At 41.4% G+C, this 16846-nt stretch overlaps 1 protein-coding gene across 1 annotated transcript in view; it reads right to left on the bottom strand.

The window, feature by feature from the left end:
• Window positions 1-16846, bottom strand: part of RNF128 (ring finger protein 128) — a 104225-nt gene that overhangs the window by 24946 nt on the left and 62433 nt on the right. Inside the window, exon 3 of the mRNA XM_089684928.1 lies at window positions 6906-6977. Coding sequence (XP_089541054.1) covers window positions 6906-6977 — 72 coding nt within the window. The remainder of the gene's footprint in view (window positions 1-6905; window positions 6978-16846) is intronic.

The raw sequence follows: 16846 nt of genomic DNA, 5'->3' as shown, positions 1-16846 counted from the left end.
ATGTGAACAGGTCTGCAAGTCTTCAATAACAAGTGGCCCTGTGTGAATTGAAGAGATGGAAATCGCTCCAGGGATCCACCTGCTGAGGTCATACAGGAGGAAAGCTGACAAGCGGAGAGGCTCTTTTCCTGCTGTGACTCACAGATCTGCTCCCTCTAGAAAAGACGTGTTGTTTACAATGTACATTTCATTAAAAATAAAACAAAACAAAAAAACACAAAAATCTAAATCTTCCACAACTTCATTCTCATCCTCTGGGGTCTTTTACGGTTATGAAGATAAAGAAGATACTGTAGGAAATATTATTACCGCCAATATATCGTGTGCACTTATTTTAACCACTTGCCCTCCAGAGGATTTACCCCTCTTCCTCAACAGGACATTTTTTGCGATATGGTGCTGCGTTAACTGACAATTGCACGGTCATGCAACGCTGCAACCAAATTAAGTTTATGGGGTTTTTTTCCCAACAAATGGAGCTTTCTTTTGGTGATATTTGATCTCCTCTGAAATTTTTAATTGTTGCACTATAAACAAAAAAAGGCCAACAATTTTGAAAACTTTTTGCTATAAAACATATCCAGTAATTTTGTAAAATTTGATAAACATATCCAGTAAATTTTGTTCAAAATGTATTCTGCTACATATCTTTGCTTAAAAAAAAATCCCAATATGTGTAAATGAATTGGTTTACATAAAAGTTATAGTGTTTACAAATGGTGGTATGAATACTGGGATTTCTTTTTTTGTTTTTATACTAGTAATGGCGCCGATTAGTGACTTATAGCTGGACTGCAGTGGCATTCTGACATTGGGGGGGGGGGGAGGGGAAACTAATCATCACTGACATCCCCAGTGACACTAATACAGTGATCAGTGCTAATAAAAAGCACTGACACTGTACTAATGACACTGGGCAGGAAGGGATTAATATCCAGGGCGATCAAAGGGTTAACTGTGTGTGTTTTACTGTGCAAGTACGCTGCTATGTATTGCTCTGCTATTCACAGAAGCCTTAAAGCGAAACTTCTCTTTTTGGGTGGAACTCCACTTTAACTTGCAGGGAGAAGATTTTTTTTCAAATTTTTTTTTTCTTGGTTTACTACCACTTTTAACACAATTAATGGTGTGACACAGAGGACAAGTTATAAGGACATATTTGTACTTTGCATCTACAGGATCATAGTTTTAGTAGCAAACTGGAAAAAGCACATTTTTGTATTGCAAATATATAATGGATTTAAAGAAACTGTCACAGCATGAGGAAAGTACTGCCCATAACCGGCAATTGTCAGTGATTGGCACTGATCATCAGTGCTTTGATTATCAGTGCCCAGCAGTGCCGCCCACCTGTGCCACCCACATGTGCCCTGCAGTGCCGCCCATTAGTGCTGCCTATCCTTGCCACCTCATCAGTGCATCCTATCAGTGCCCATCAGTGCAGCCTCATCAATGCACATCAATTTTATAATAGAAACAAAGAAAAAAAATTTTTCACGTTTTTTGCTCTTTTTTGTTTATAGCGCAAAAAATAAAAACACCCAGTCCAATTAAATACCACCAAAAGAAAGCTCTATTTGCGTGAAAAAAATTATAAAAAATGATAAAAATTTCATATGGGTACAGTGTTGCATGACCGCACAATTGTCAAAGTATGACAGCGCTGAAAGCTGAAAATTGGCCTGGGCAGGAAGGGGGTAAAAGTTCCCAGCAGGCAAGTGGTGTTAATTGTTGGTGCTCAGTTTAGTGCTGCTTTAGGAAAATTATATATAGGTGACCGCCCCCCCTCCCCCGTATATTCAGGTTATATTGCTTCTTTAAGGCAGGGGTCTCCAAACTTTCCAAGCAAATGGCCATTTTACTGTCCTTCAGGCTTTATGGGGGCCGGACTGGACTAGTCAATGGAAAACTCCCCAGTATCAGTGCTCCATCATCGGTTTTAATTGGAGGAATAGTGCCTCATTGTTGATATCAGGGAGATGAATGCTGCCCCATTGATGGCATCAGTAGGGTGAATGGTGCCCCATCCTTGGTGTCAGTTGGTGGAATAGTGCCCCAAGGGCCAGATAAGGGCAAGCAAAGGGCCACATCTGGCCCCTGGGCCGCAGTTTGGAGACCACTGGAATAGCAAGTAATAATGTGAGAACATCAGCGAAGAGAGGAAGTGACAACTGGAGAAGTGGCTTTGTGGGACCAGTCATTACTATGAGTAATAAAACCTCTAGCGTAAACAAGGGTTTTAGCTTGAATATATGGGTGGGGGTGGGGGGGCTGTCACATGTCATATTAGTATATTCCCAAGTATATTCTACTAGAAGGCAGTAGTGCACAGGAAACATTTGCAGTGGCAGTCAGGGAATGCATCAACCATCGTATATCACACTTCTCTAATTCACTACATTGCAAGAACAAAAGGACATGTAGTAAACCATACTAGAACTAAGTAAGGGAGTAGCTGCACTTGTTCTAATAATGTGAATAATGTAAGAGATTAGAGTCATATCCCCTATCCAATTTCACTGCTCAGAGATTAGTGTGATATCCGCTGTCCAATTTCACTGCTCAAATCGCTTTAATCCACTGATTTGCATGTAGATGCCTGGGTTACAAAAACTCCTCAGCTATTGCATTGTCACAGAATTAGAAGGCAGTGATATATCCTGGAGTGCTTAGGAAGGGAAGAAAAATGATAGCGCTGTCAATGCTGCATTGGTGTGTACTTTACTGCGCTGAACATATACCTGAAGCCTAAGTTTACCTAAGACAAAATAAAAAATAAAAAAACAAAAATAGCACAAGGGACAATACTTCTCTTCAGTGAAATGTGTGCAACTGTGTCCTCCCTTCATCAACATCTTCCTGTTCTAATGCAGCCCCCCTACAATCTTCCAGTGCAGTGGAGGTTAATAGAACCACAAAGGCTGTGATAGGCAATCAAGAGTGCCAGACTATTCCCATCCTTTCCACCCAGCTGCTTCATTCATAGAAGCCGTACTACAGCTACTGTGAATAAAATGAGACCGCTGAATGGAGGGTGAGATTAAAAGGTTCGCCCCCTCCATTCATAGAAAGTGTAGTATGGCTTCTATGAATGGAGCAGCTGAGTGGAAAGGATGGGCAAGGTTGGGCACTCTTGATGAGTGTCTGTCACAGCTCCTTAGTTCTAATAACCCCCGCCACATTGGAAGATCGCATGGGTGGCGGCATCGGAGGAGGAAGATTTTGGCAACAGGGAGACAGCAGCACAAGGGACACATCTTATTGAAGGTAAGTAATGTCCTGTTGTGACAGACCCAAGCAGGACAGGAACTTTTGGAGGGGACTAGGGGCTAGCCTTCTACCCACTGATTATGTCTCCTCCATTATGCCCATGGAGGAGACCGGGGATTTTCTCTGCTTCACCCAGTCAGAGCATGGATCATGTGGTGAGAGCGGATCAGTCTGTGATGATTGATAATGTGATGAACGCTGAGAGCGAGGCCTGGATTAATTCTCTGAATAAAGACAATAAAACTTCCCTTCTGGATTGGATGGAAAGGTGTTAGATTAATCTTGTAAATGTTAATGGTCAGAGGAAACATGGTAGCCCTCCTGCAGACTGGGTTGGAGAAGCTCCTCCACTTTGGACACAAATAAAAAAAATAAATTAAATCCTTTTTTTTCAGACTGTTGGATATTGTATGAGTTTTGTCTTTTGATGACTTTTCTAGTAATGAAAGCCAAATACCTGAAAGACAGCATGTGTAATGTACTTTATGTATTCAGGGCTGTGGTTGCCGGACTGTTTGGGGTGGGCCCCCTGACTGGTCTGGGTGCCTGGCTGTTGATTAGCTTATTGTTAATTAAATAACTGTTTAATTAGGTTAAGGTTAGCTGCTGTTAATTAGATGTACTGATGATATTACTGTTTAAAATTCACATTGTTTAGGATAATGTGATCGAGTGCTTATCTGATTTTTTTGTGGTATAAATTCTGTGTGGAATTTCTGTTTGCACCTAAGCTAGTGTTGTCTAGTTCTTGGGTGCAATGCCCAACTATAATACCTTGTTCCTGTGTTCCAGTGGTGAGGAAGCAGCCAGTCGGAGTGCCAGGTGGTCCATCATATGTGTTCTGATTTATTTTAGGTAAACTTAGGCTTTAAAGCAGTTAGGGTCTTTCGGTAGAATATTTTTTAACCTGTATAGTGACTGTGGTACATGAGCAGCACGGTGTACAGTTGGGTGCAGGGATAATGTAACTGCAGCCGACATGCAGGAGTTACATTATCAGGGTCTGCCCAATGGGGAAGCAAGACTGCTGCAGACCCATAAGAAAAAAAAAAAAACACTGATAGGGACAAAGTGGTTATGGGAGCTCAGATATCATATTGCTGGAGGATGCCTGAACCTGTATAAATAGAAATGCTGGCACAGTTTAATTTGCTTTAAAATACAAAATAAGCCACCCCCCCTCCTCAAAACATCCTACTGGAAATACCATTTGCCTAGCTTTTACATTGTAATAGGTTCAAACTTGGTACATCATTGAGCCTGAACTAGTAAGCAGATCAATAGCGTCAGAGAAAAGCCAGTAAATCCTTATCTGCATTGAAACAAGTGGGAGGTCAGCATGACGGCCAGGCAACCAGCAATTATAAAAGAAAGGGTCAGAAATGGCAGATTCTATATTTCTTTAATGAAACAGACAGGGGCGGACTGACCATTTAGGCACTCGGGCACTGCCTGAGGGCCTGGGGTCAGTAGGGGGCCCCATGAGATGACCCTGGTACCTTTCATATGCTTTTTTGGGTGTCGTTTGAGTGTGGGAGAGGACACAGGGGCCTCATGATTTCCTATTGCCCGGGGACCCCATGAGTTGTCAGTCCGCCCCTGGACACAGAGTATCTCCTTTATTGTAATAAGTAATTCTCATCGTGCTAAAAGTTGAACTCCCTCCAGGCTGCTCAAAAAGATACACATTTATAAAGCCCAGGGGCAGAGTGACCATTTGGAAACTCGGGCACTGTCCGAGGGCCCGGGGTCAGTAGGGGGGCCCCATGAGATGCCCCTGGTACCTTTTTCATAGGCTTTTTTGAGTTTGGGCAATGACACAGGGGCCCCATGATCCCCTATTGCCCGGGGGCTCCATGAGTTGTCAGTCTGCCCCTGCAAGTACCATATGTATTCTTGCTTATCTTAATATCCTTTAAATATTTTTTAAATCTGTAGTGTAATCCAGTGTGAAACTGCCTCTGCTCAGAAGCATCCAGTTACCATTTGTGGCCAGCGATGTACCCGTATGTCACTGGACTTGCGGTGGTTATACCAGAATGACTGCAGCTGCAGGCAATGTCCCAGTATTGTTTTTGTGAGCCAGCGGTCAGCTTTCTTGTAAAAGCAAACCTAGCGACCAATTAGCCACTGGATTGTGTTTACAAGCAGTGGGAGGGGGTGTCGTCCTCCCCCCTCCGCCGCTTTTGTGGCTCTTTCAGGCTTTCCGGTCCCACCTGAAGACCCGAGTGCTCAGCCAGTGGTTCCGCCAGCTGACCGTAGAGCTGTTCAGAGATTGAAATGGCTCCAATCAGCTCTGAATCAGCAGTGAGCATTTCACTACTTTCGGATTTCGTGGTTGTAAACAAACCCTTAGGGGTTTTTCAAAAAAAAAAAAAAGCATCGGATCATACTGATCTTGGTGAGATCTGAAGCTTTTGAGGGCAGAGGAGTAAGAGTACCTCTCACTGCCTACTGCTATCACAGGGGATATTTATATGTCCTGTCAGAACAATAAAAGTTATTTAAAAAAAATAAACAGTGTAAAAAAAACAAAAAAACAAAACAAAGAAAACAAAACAAAACAAAAAAAACAAAAACAAAAAAAAAAAAAAACAATTTTGAGCACCCTGTCCCCCCCAGTCTAACAGAAAAAGGTGAGCACACGCATCTGTCTCACATGCATACGTAAACAACAATTGTACCACACATGTGAGGTATCACTGCCAATGTCAAATCGAGGGCAGCAAATGTAGCACCAAACCTCCTGTGTAAATCTAAATTGGTAACCTGTAAACGGTCTAAAGCAATGCCTATGGATAATACAATTTACGTTTGTCTCCGTTGCATGGGAGTGCACAATTTTAAAGTGTAGCATGTTTGGTATCCATCTACTTAGCATAACAACTTTAATAGTATACCAAACAATTGGGTATTATATTGTGTTGCTGTGCATTTCAATTCAAAACAGTGTATTTTTTCCAAAATAATTGCTTTTGAAAAACCGCTGCACAAATGTGACATTAAAAATTGCAATGACCATCATTTCATTCTCTGGGGCCTCTAAAAAAAATTATATATGTTTGGGGGTTCTAAGTAATTTTCTAGCAAGAAATACTGATTTTTACTTGTAAATAAAAAGTGTCAGAAAAGACCTGGTTTTAAAATGGGTTTTAAAATGGGTAATAAAGACCGTTCACTGCTGCTGCTGTATTGTGTCCACACCCCTGTAGTTTACTGCAGGCAGCCAGTAGTGGGTGGTGCTGGTGGGACTCTCCCACAACTTTGTCTACCTAGGGTTTGCAAAACACAGTGATGATGTCACCACTACAGTTACAAAGTAATCTCAGCATTGGTAATGGCATTTGGTGCACACAGTTTATTTGCATCTTCTGTGGCTATTGAGAACTATATTTAAATGAACATTTTTGTGCATGTAATTCAGCTTTAAAATAGGCCATCTAGGTTGTGTCTTACACAATACAGAACATTCTGTATACATATATGTATGCAAGGATGCTAACAACATTCAATTAAAATATAAACGATTGACATTATCCAAAATAATAATTCTATTTTCTGGACAGGAATCTTACACATAATGTATTGCAACATAAATATTAATAATAATAGTCATGCATGTCAAGTATTATTACCTTGTCTCCTTGCTTTATGGTGCGGAGCTGAAGCTGACCAATGGCCTTCTTTGCTTCATCCTTTAACTGTTTCTGCAACACAGATTTAAGTATTTATAAATTTCACAGTAAAAAACTGTTAAAGAAAAAAAAAAAAAAACATGCTGTATGTTAAGGCAAAATAGAAATTCTCACGTACCATAAATGTGAAAAGCAATTCCACCATAGCTCAATTTAAAATATTCCACTGTGTATTAATGCATTTAAGAAAGTTTCTTGAAAGTAATTTATATTCACCCATGACCTTTCTGTAAAACATACTTTCATCCATCTCTATGTTTTTTTTTATAGGACAAGGTGGTGAAAGCTGCTTGCATGAATATAGCTAATTTTATTAAAAAGAAAAAAACAAAAAAAACAAAACAGGCCTGTCATCTTGCTAAAAAAAAAAAAATTAAATTAAATCTGGAATCAATGGTAAACAAATATTTGAGTTGTGGGAAGACAAAGGCTGGTTGAAATGCCTGGCTTACTGGCTTCTAATATATCTGAACATTTCACTGTGGGATGTCTTATGAAGCTCCCAAGCTCTACTTCTCCTCCACCAGCTAGAGGATAATGCAAGCAGGGTTTTACATGACCAGTAGCGCCAACTGGTAGGCTAAAGCAACCATTAGTTAGCTCCATGCACACATGACCAGGACACCAAACAATCTCAGAGAAGAGTTTGACAACCTTTCAAATTCACATCTACAGTAGGTAACTTGACTATTTGTGTCTATGAATAAGGGATCACTGCAGGAACCTGTCCATCTCATGGTAAGCAACAGGGATCAGCTTAAAAGGTAAACCAGGCTGAGTAATGCAGGCCATAGACGAGTCGTTTATCAGCCGAATTTTCATCTGCATGAAAAATCAGCCAATATTCACACCATTAGTGGGGCCAGCCCTTTGGCCGTTTTTCCCGGATCTTCTCATTTATTTTTATCGGTCATGCTGGAGAATCCACAAAAAATGGCAGTTTTTCGTGGACATTGGTGGCAGCATCGGCAACAGGACCAACTGATTTTTCGTTTATCGGCCGACAATTCGGCCAATAAATGGCTCGTCTATGGCCTGCATAAGGGAACATTGACACCTACAAATAAAACTTTATCTGATCCAATTGTAAATGGCTAGACTGGGCAAACAAAACTAAAGACTGTAGGCATCCTAAGATTCCCATAGGTGGTACAAGGATCTAAGGTGGGACTGGAGCTTTTAATACGTTTATCTCTGATGTATGGACAATCAAGTAGCTGACATCTGTAAAAAAAAAAAAGTTTTACAGGCCTGTAAAAGGAAACTTTAGTGTATTTCAGCATGCAAACATTTTAGTTTTCAAATGCAATGTTTATCTGAAATGGTTTTTAGTGGGGCATTCATAGTTTTACATGCTTCCATTTCATAGTTTAATAAGTATGTTTTGAAAACAAATCTGCACATTCTTCTTTCACATCATATGTAACATTTAGCATCCCTGCTAACTACATCTAAGATATATGGGGTTCAATTCACTAAGATATATTACTGTGTGAATTTTTGAGTTAAAATAACTCATGCAGTATTCATCTCAAAAGTAGTAAAATCCTTAAAAACGTGTTATCTTCAAAATGCGTTAAATATTATGTTTTTGCAATATTAATCACATAAATTTTATTTTATTTTTGCAATTGTTTTTACATGGTAATGTCACAAACGCACGCATCCAAGATGGACACGGTTCAACCATTTTGGCTTCAGACTCCATCTTGCTAAGGGTATCCATTTCTCTCCTTCCCCCTCCCTTCCTGAGAGGCACAGTGACAGATGTGTGTGTGTTAAAAGTGTCACAGGCCAGATCCCAGCCACCTGGTGCTGCACTGCCTGGAGAACATGTGTAATCTCACACCTCGTGAAAAGATAACAGAGCCTTCCCAGGAGTTGAAAGGGACTCTGGGCTAATAAACCTAACTCAGCATAGGTGACAGAATTAGATGAACACTTCTCAAATCAATTTTTCCCCTATGTCTCATATCTTGGAATATGAGAGACCTACATAAAAACCGGACCCCTCGTCAGATGGCCAATAAGCAATGAGTTTAATGGGTCACTCATTTATCTCGGGCCATCAGGGAAGCTGGAACATAGAACTCGCAAACCGTGCCACATATAATTTTATAATTCATATCTAAATAATCCTCAGGCTTATCTGCATAATAAAATACCCGCGGGTGGACTGTAACTTGTGCAGATGGAACGTTATAGACCAGAATATGAATTATGAAAGATGTTGGTTCCAGTTTAGGGTTCCGCCTGACGATCCCTCCCTAAACAGGGGATTGGTCTTTCACTTCAGAACCACCCCCTGCTGGGAAACTTTAAAACAGGCTGCCAAGCCTAAGAGAGGGAGTTGAAGAATTCTCCCATTTTTCCATCGTAATATAGGGAGGAGATCAAAGCACCCTCCTGCTCTGACTTGGATCTGCTAAACTCAGGACTTTGGCAAGTACTTTAACCCTTTCACCTCTCTGATATCTCTTTACTGTGCTATGGTTCTCTGTATATATGTATGTATGTATATATATATATATATATATATATATATATATATATATATATATATATATCTATGTTACATCTTCTCTGTAAATATTTTTATTGCACCTGTTTGACCCTTTTAGTAATAAATCTCTCTTTCTGAAAGTGTTGAACTGTTTCTATAACTCTTAATTGCAATTTACAAATCCCTGTCTTTAAAGAGACGCTACTGTTTGTTTAACTCTGTATAACCGGCCCGTGTCAATGACCGGGTTATGCGGACGATTATTTCAATTATTATAGGGTTATAGCGATATTGCGAGTTTCCTTTTTCTCTGATCAAAAAGGAGGTGGTGGCAGTGTGAAAGGGTTAGTTGCGTAATTAACCTGACCCAATAACAATCGCTCAGGTCGCAGGTACAGAGATTGCAGTCCATTAGCTGCAAAATCTTTGTGCAGGGTGCGGCTGGGCATGGTATTGTTACGCACATCACATCGCGGTTTTAGATCGTCCAGTCCTTCGGTCACGAGTTCGGTGAGGTCTGGGGTCTGACGTCGCAATCGTGACATATTTGTGGCAGCGACCGTGAGATTGTCACATGTTGGTGGCGGCGATCTTGTGATCGTGACAGGTAACACTGCACCAGAGGAAGATAGTTCTGTAAATAAAGCCCCTTTTACACAGGCAGACCAATAAGGTTTGCCTGTCTGTTTTTCAGGCGACCCGATCGGACCTTCCATTACCCTCTATGTAGTGGCGGATATAAACGGACATGGGTCCATTTACACCCACTGCTGAAAACAGATGGATGGGGATCCGTTCACCCTCTGTCTAGCATATCGTTTGATAGTCTGATGTAAACAGACATCTGACATCCTATAGAGATCAGCGGACATTGTGTACTATGCAGAGTGGACATGGACTGGTCATCTGCCTGCTCAGCAGGGATTAGAGCAGTGGTTCTCAACCTTCCTAATGCCGTGACCCTTTAATACAGTTCCTCATGTTGTGGTGACCCCCAACCATAAAATTATTTACCCAGTAATTATAATTCATGAGTGTCGTTTTACCTCCAATACTGCTGCTTTCAACACAGTAGCTGCTTTTAACAGAGTAGCTGCTTTCAACACAGCAGCTGCTTTCTACACAGTAGCTGCTCTTTACACATCGGAAATATGTGTTTTCTGATGGTCTTAGGGGACCCCTGTGAAAGGGTCGTTCGACCCCCAAAGGGGTCACGACCCACAGGTTGAGAACCACTGGATTAGAGGATAGATACCCAGCTGAGCAGGCAAATCTGCTGGCTGAGTCTGCCCCATGTGAAAGGGGCCTAAATGCACGCAGAAATATTATGAAACTGTGGAAACATTCTAGTGTGCTTTTATTTACAGAACCATCTCCCTCTGGAGAAAAGTTACAATTTATTTTCATTCCTGAGCTCAGAGGAGAACATTTCCACACTGATACTTTGTATACTTTCAACTTACTGGCCAGTGCAGAGTTTCCCTCCTTGTTATTCTGTACATGGCTAAAATACCGAGTGCCTACTGCCAGGTGATACATAACCAATGTGTGTGTTCTTTAGTGAAGTCCTCATGCACACTGGATGTTTTTACAGCTGCTGTTTTTGGCGTTTTTCTATACAGCCAGTAAACTGCCCAGCATGTTATCCTATGTTTGCATGCACACATAGGCTGTAATTAGCGTTTTTTGGCTGGAAAAAACACAGTACTAGTGGGTTTCTAGGAGTTTTTTTAGCTACAAAAATGCTCTAATGCTGAAAAATGCGGCAAAACAGACTTTTTGGAGCAAAAAAACGCAAAACGCAGAAAAACATGGCAAAACGCTAATGCAAAAACGCTAAAAAAACTCACATTTTTAACGTGGCTTTACACAGCTAATGCGACCAGTGTTATTAAAATGCCCAGTGTGCCTGAAGCCTAAATCAGAGCTGCACCAAAAGGGGAAATTCTGCTTTAAGGCCTTGTCCCCTGCTCTCCGTTAAGGAATGGCACCTTTGGGGAGTGGGTACCTGATTTTGACAGTTACCCGCTCCCACTTCTGCTGCAATCACCTAGGTGATCAGAAGTGGAAGTTGTCCTGTGCCTCCCTGTAGTCTTCTGGGACACGTGACAGGGCCCAAAAGACTACGGGACCAGTCACAAGGCACAGTGCTACTCACCCACTGGCCGTGAAGCTGCAAGCTGTCATAGTTGGGTGTCTAGACATAAAATGCCAGCGCTGGGGAAAGGGGATGGCCAGTGGAACTACCTGTGATGAGGACACCGCTGGATTGAGGGACAGTTGAGTATTTGTTTTTTAAAAGTAAGCAGCTACAGTTTTTGTAGCTGCGGACTTTTTTTTTTTACATTTTGTCTGGAGCTCCGTTTTAATGATTTTTTTTTTGGGTGATATTTACCTCACATTTGATATTTAACTTTGATGAATTAATGCAGGTAACACTCTCGAGTAGTGTAGTGAATTATAAGTAAAATCATTGTGTAGGACTCATGGTAATTGTGCGAGTCTGTGATTGAGGTCGGGTTATTGCAGGTCAGCTGGATGACTCAACAGGTTGTGGCTCTATCACCTCCTCCTGACTCTGGAGGAAAATAGAACCTTCTAGAAGTTGGTAAGCAGGAAGGGATGGAGACCTAATCTGCATTTTCTTTGTGGCCGTTCAATCCCAGGCTTGGAGGCCCTGGTAGACTGCTCTATAAATATGGGATAATAAAAACAACAAAACCAAGTCCACAGACTGGTCCCTGTCTTTGAATGCAAGTCTGTGTGAAAGGTACCTCTTACTTGGCTGTGCGGAGGGAAGCTTTGGGATACCCACAACACAGTGGCCTTCAAAAAGGTAGTGCTACATCAATGCAATATTTGTGAAAAGTGGGTCATGTGACCTTCATATCACATGCAAAATCTTTAGTGACTGCACCCCTTGATATGGTAAACAGAGCCCTCATTGTATTAATAAAGTGGTATGGGAGTAACACAGTGAATCTCAATACATCTAATACATATGTACTTCGATATATAGATTCAGATTACACAGCCTAAATGTATGTCAATAAAAACATTAAAGGAAAAAAACATTACAGATTTAGAGTACTGTAAAAAATTTGCTGATTGTAATCCAGCTTTCTATAAACTGGAATCAATCACAAAAAGAGTCTAGACATAGTGGAAAACTTTAACATTTCTGTAGAGACTCTACACATAAAAATATATTTTAATCTTAGGTATGGCGTACATATAACCTACAGCACAGCAAATTCACACACCATAAAACTGTACGCTCACATTAATAATTGAATTAACAACAAATATGGATCTGAACACAAATAACTGGAGTCCACACGTCACAAGACATTAGAGGCAGTCCGTGCCAGTCTCTCTCTTCACAAATCAATTACTGGTGATTGTGTATTAATCAAGAAGATGCCGGCCAGTTAGCTTCACAGCAAAGCCCTAACAGATAAGTTGAGGTTTCCTCATAGGAAAATGGTTTAAACAGCAGTTGTAGCCAGGGCTGTCTCCAGCCTGTACAATAAATACTGCCTAACAGCTACTCTAATCAAAAAGCCCCAATGTCTATTAAGTTCACCTGACAACTTATCAGTACTGTTTTGTTGGTAAATGCTTGAAGAAACAAATAGGTCACTGAGAGCATACTTTCCGTGCCGGCTTAAGGGCCAAGTTCACCATTTGAACATGTTGCATTTTATACCTGTATTTAGGATGTAACATATTTAACAACCACTAACGCCCTACCCTGTGACAGTGGACAGGGGTTCCTCACTTCCACAGCCACTGCATCATTCATTCACAGTGATCTCTCTAATCCACTTCAGACGAACTTGTAGTTTCAATGAACCGTGAGCGCACTGATTAGCACACTTTTAGTCCGTTCACACTCCCTCCAGCCCGACACACTGATCGGAGGTGCAATACAGGCTCCTATAGAAGGAAATAATGAATGCACATTTTTAGCTGCAAAAATATGTGCATTTATTTATTTTTTTTGTTAAAGGTAAAGTTATTCTTTACGCAAGGCATACACACCCAGATTTTTTTGTTCAACCAGTGGGTTGAACATAAAAAAAAAACCTGACAGATCCCTGTGTCAACACAAATGATGAAAATGCAAGGATGTCCTCTGTTATTCTATTGTATTCTGGCTGCAAGTGCTGGTATTCCAGCAGACAGCAGTACACACGGACTGATATTCGGTATGTGTGTACTGGGATTTACGCAATTACAGTATTCATATAAAAACTACTTTGCAAACTTCCCAAAATAACAGACACATATACATTTGTTTTTGATGCCAGGAGCTTGGCACTTGCAGTACTCAACACAAGACTTCCGACAGTGCAGCATGGTGTGGCGGCAGTGATTACATATGCAGTAAACAGAACTTGTATTGAAGGCAAAGTTCAGTGATACAAACAGTCCAGCAGGGAGGCACCCGACTGGGAACACTCAGGTTTTAACAGCAACGTGTCACAGAGCAGGTCTCAGATGTGCCAACAGTGTCTATCTCAGAGGACGGAATGTGGCCTGGCTGGTCTATGACCAAATGGGAGGATTTAAGGAAGGATGGTGTGCCCCTATCCTGTCCCTGCTCATCTGGAACCTTTCCCTGCTGCTATACCTGTCCCTACACTGTCCACTCACAAATTGAGCACCAAGTCAGGGAGCCAGGATCTCAAACTTTGCCTGACCCAAGGTGGCTGCCAGCATCCAACAGATCACTTCCCCAGTTACCCAGGAAACCGTCTTCTGTCTCTGCAATGCCGCTGTGGTTGCGTGCCACCTGCAGTGGAGGAAATAGACTGAACTTGCTTACAAACTGGCCAGTGTTTATGCTCTATATTAGTTATTTCCCCGACACAAACCCTCACACTGACCTCTAAAACCTAGGTAGTGGAAGGCCCATTTAAATCACCATACTCAGATGCAGAGGCGGACTGACCATTTGGATACTCGGGCACTGCCTGAGGGCCTGGGGTCAGTAGGGGGCCCCATAAGATGCCCCTGGTGCCTTTTTCATAGGCTTGAGTTTGGGCAAGGACACAGGGGCCCATGATCCCCTAATGCCCAGGGGCCCCATGAGTTGTCAGCCCGCCCCTGCTCAGATGCTAGCACAGGCCCCTCTAACTCTATTTCCCAGAACTCCCTAAGTTTCTGGACACATCAGAAAGATAAGTTCCTCAGCTTCTCTCCCACAGAAGCTCCGAGAGGCCACACCTAAGGCAGAGGTAGCTTGAAAGCGAGTGGCAGCCAGGTAAGGAGCACTCCACTTTCAGAAACGGCATATGTGCGTACAGCTTCTCCAGAAGACCCAGCTACTGTGGAGAGCCCCTCCCCAATTGCTACCAGGGTACTCCAATTCCAGTAGAGTGGTGCATCATCCTTGTTTATGGGGACAATCCCAAGTAGGTGTTTTTGCTGTATACTGAAGTAGTGATTCTCAGCTTGACTCCCTTATATAATCTTGTAAAAACTATACTATCCAGCCAGATGTCACCCTGACTGAGCCAGAGACGTTGCTGTGAATAGTCCATGCCTGTGCAGCTTTCATAATCTGTTTTGTGTTATTCTGCATTGTAGGCATGCTTATTACCATTCTGACCCTGTTTTGAATTATTAATTCTAACTTTGCTCCTGTTTATTAAACTGCAAGTTGCAGTTGCTTTATGTTGGCTCATTTGATTGATTGCCCATCCTGCTACACTTAAATTATTCCTAAAAGGCAAAGGTTTTTTAGGTAGAGTGGTGAGGGTTAGAATCACTCTTGGGTTGTTATTGTTGTCCATGTAACAGTTGGGAGAGTCACCATCTCATAATCCCCAATAGAGGGATCAACTTTGGCCAATTCCTGCTGAAATTGTCCAAACTGCGAACTGTGGCCCTGCAAACATTCCCCAGCTCAACAACAGTTGACCTATAAATTGACTGAGCCTGGCAGAAAATTATTGGTCTATCAGATGCAGGCAGCTGCCTGAATACAATAATCAGCAGTGGAGATTCCTCCATCTGTGTTATTGCTGTCTATGCCCCCATTAGAGAGATTCACCAGATTTGTCCTGTTTGCCATTATCATTGAAAGTAAAAGAAAATCCCCAATTTCAGGTCTTCCACAGAAAAGTAATAGAGGGGAAATCATCCAATGGGGACACTAGTTATGATGACCTGGGGGTCCCCAAGGAATTCCCTTAATTTGCAGGAACTTCCTCTCACTTCCTGCCTATGGGACAGGAAGTGAAGGGAAATCTCCACAATGAGACTCAGATGGCGAAAAAAATATCTTACAGGACATATACCCTCTCTTATTTTATCCAAAATGAAAAAAAAAATGTTTTGCCTATAATTCTACTTTAAGGTTTTGCTGGAATAGGCCTATGAGAGAACATTTATGGGCAGTGATGAGGTAAATTAAATATGAGATTAAGTTATCAAGTCAAAACAAATATAAAGAGTTTGGGGGTTAGTCTTACTAGAAGCTCTTGAGTCAAAGTAAAAATGGTAGGAGAGCTACAGCTTAAATGTTTTCAGTGCAGGAATATCAGATCTGTAACATCTTGGCAAAAGAGTCTGTAAGGAATCAAAGAGGGACACTTTAGCTCACAATGTTGGTATCCAGGTTTAGAGTGTGAGCTATTTAGGCATAAAATTAGGGAATTACATGTTATCAGTGATGAGCTAAGCCTAATTCAAGATTAAGAGTTAAAAAATAAGTTTAAGATTCATGTTAAGGGTGATGTTTTAGGTTGAAGTTATTAGTTTCTGGGGGTTATGTCTTAGTGTTTGGTGTTGGGAAGGTGAGGTATTTGGGTTATCTTAAAGGAAAGGTTAGGATTTATGGGGGTCCAATTCTTTCTAGCAATGAAAACTGGGTTTATGGAACTCTCAGTGGGGCTTCCAGCGTGATGGCCTGGGTACATCTCTAGCACCCGTGACTGCTATAGATCTTTTACAGTTCAACATACTTGCCTTCATGTTTGAGAGCTTTGGGGCACATTTGGCTCCATCCTAACCATACTTCTAACCAGTCAGGTATGCCTACTTGTGGACATAAAAAAACAAACAGATAATAAGCAATGCTTCTGATTTCAAGCATTACTTGTGATCATTGTTATTTTTATTACAAAAAAAAAAAAAAAAACCTTTCAGTGAGCAGACCCAATTATTTAATCTTTCATGTAGAAGACTGAAGAAGCAGAGTAACTAGTACCAGTGTCAGCATTGGAGTTGTATGGTGGTCCCAATTCTCCACTTACCCAACAACTGCAGGACCAGAATTTATACTCGCTTTTATCTAGGCCATTTTTTATTGCAGTGAAAGTTTGATTGACAATCACTCGATTATCCAACACTGTACGCAAGTGAATGT

The sequence above is a fragment of the Staurois parvus genome, unplaced genomic scaffold, assembly GCF_062004578.1.
Source record: "Staurois parvus isolate SC_StPar_1 unplaced genomic scaffold, SC_StPar_1.0 ptg000361l, whole genome shotgun sequence".
Classification (NCBI taxonomy): Eukaryota; Metazoa; Chordata; class Amphibia; order Anura; family Ranidae; genus Staurois; species Staurois parvus.
The sequence above is the reverse complement of the archived record's forward strand: the minus strand, read 5'-3'. Positions and strand labels throughout refer to the sequence as shown.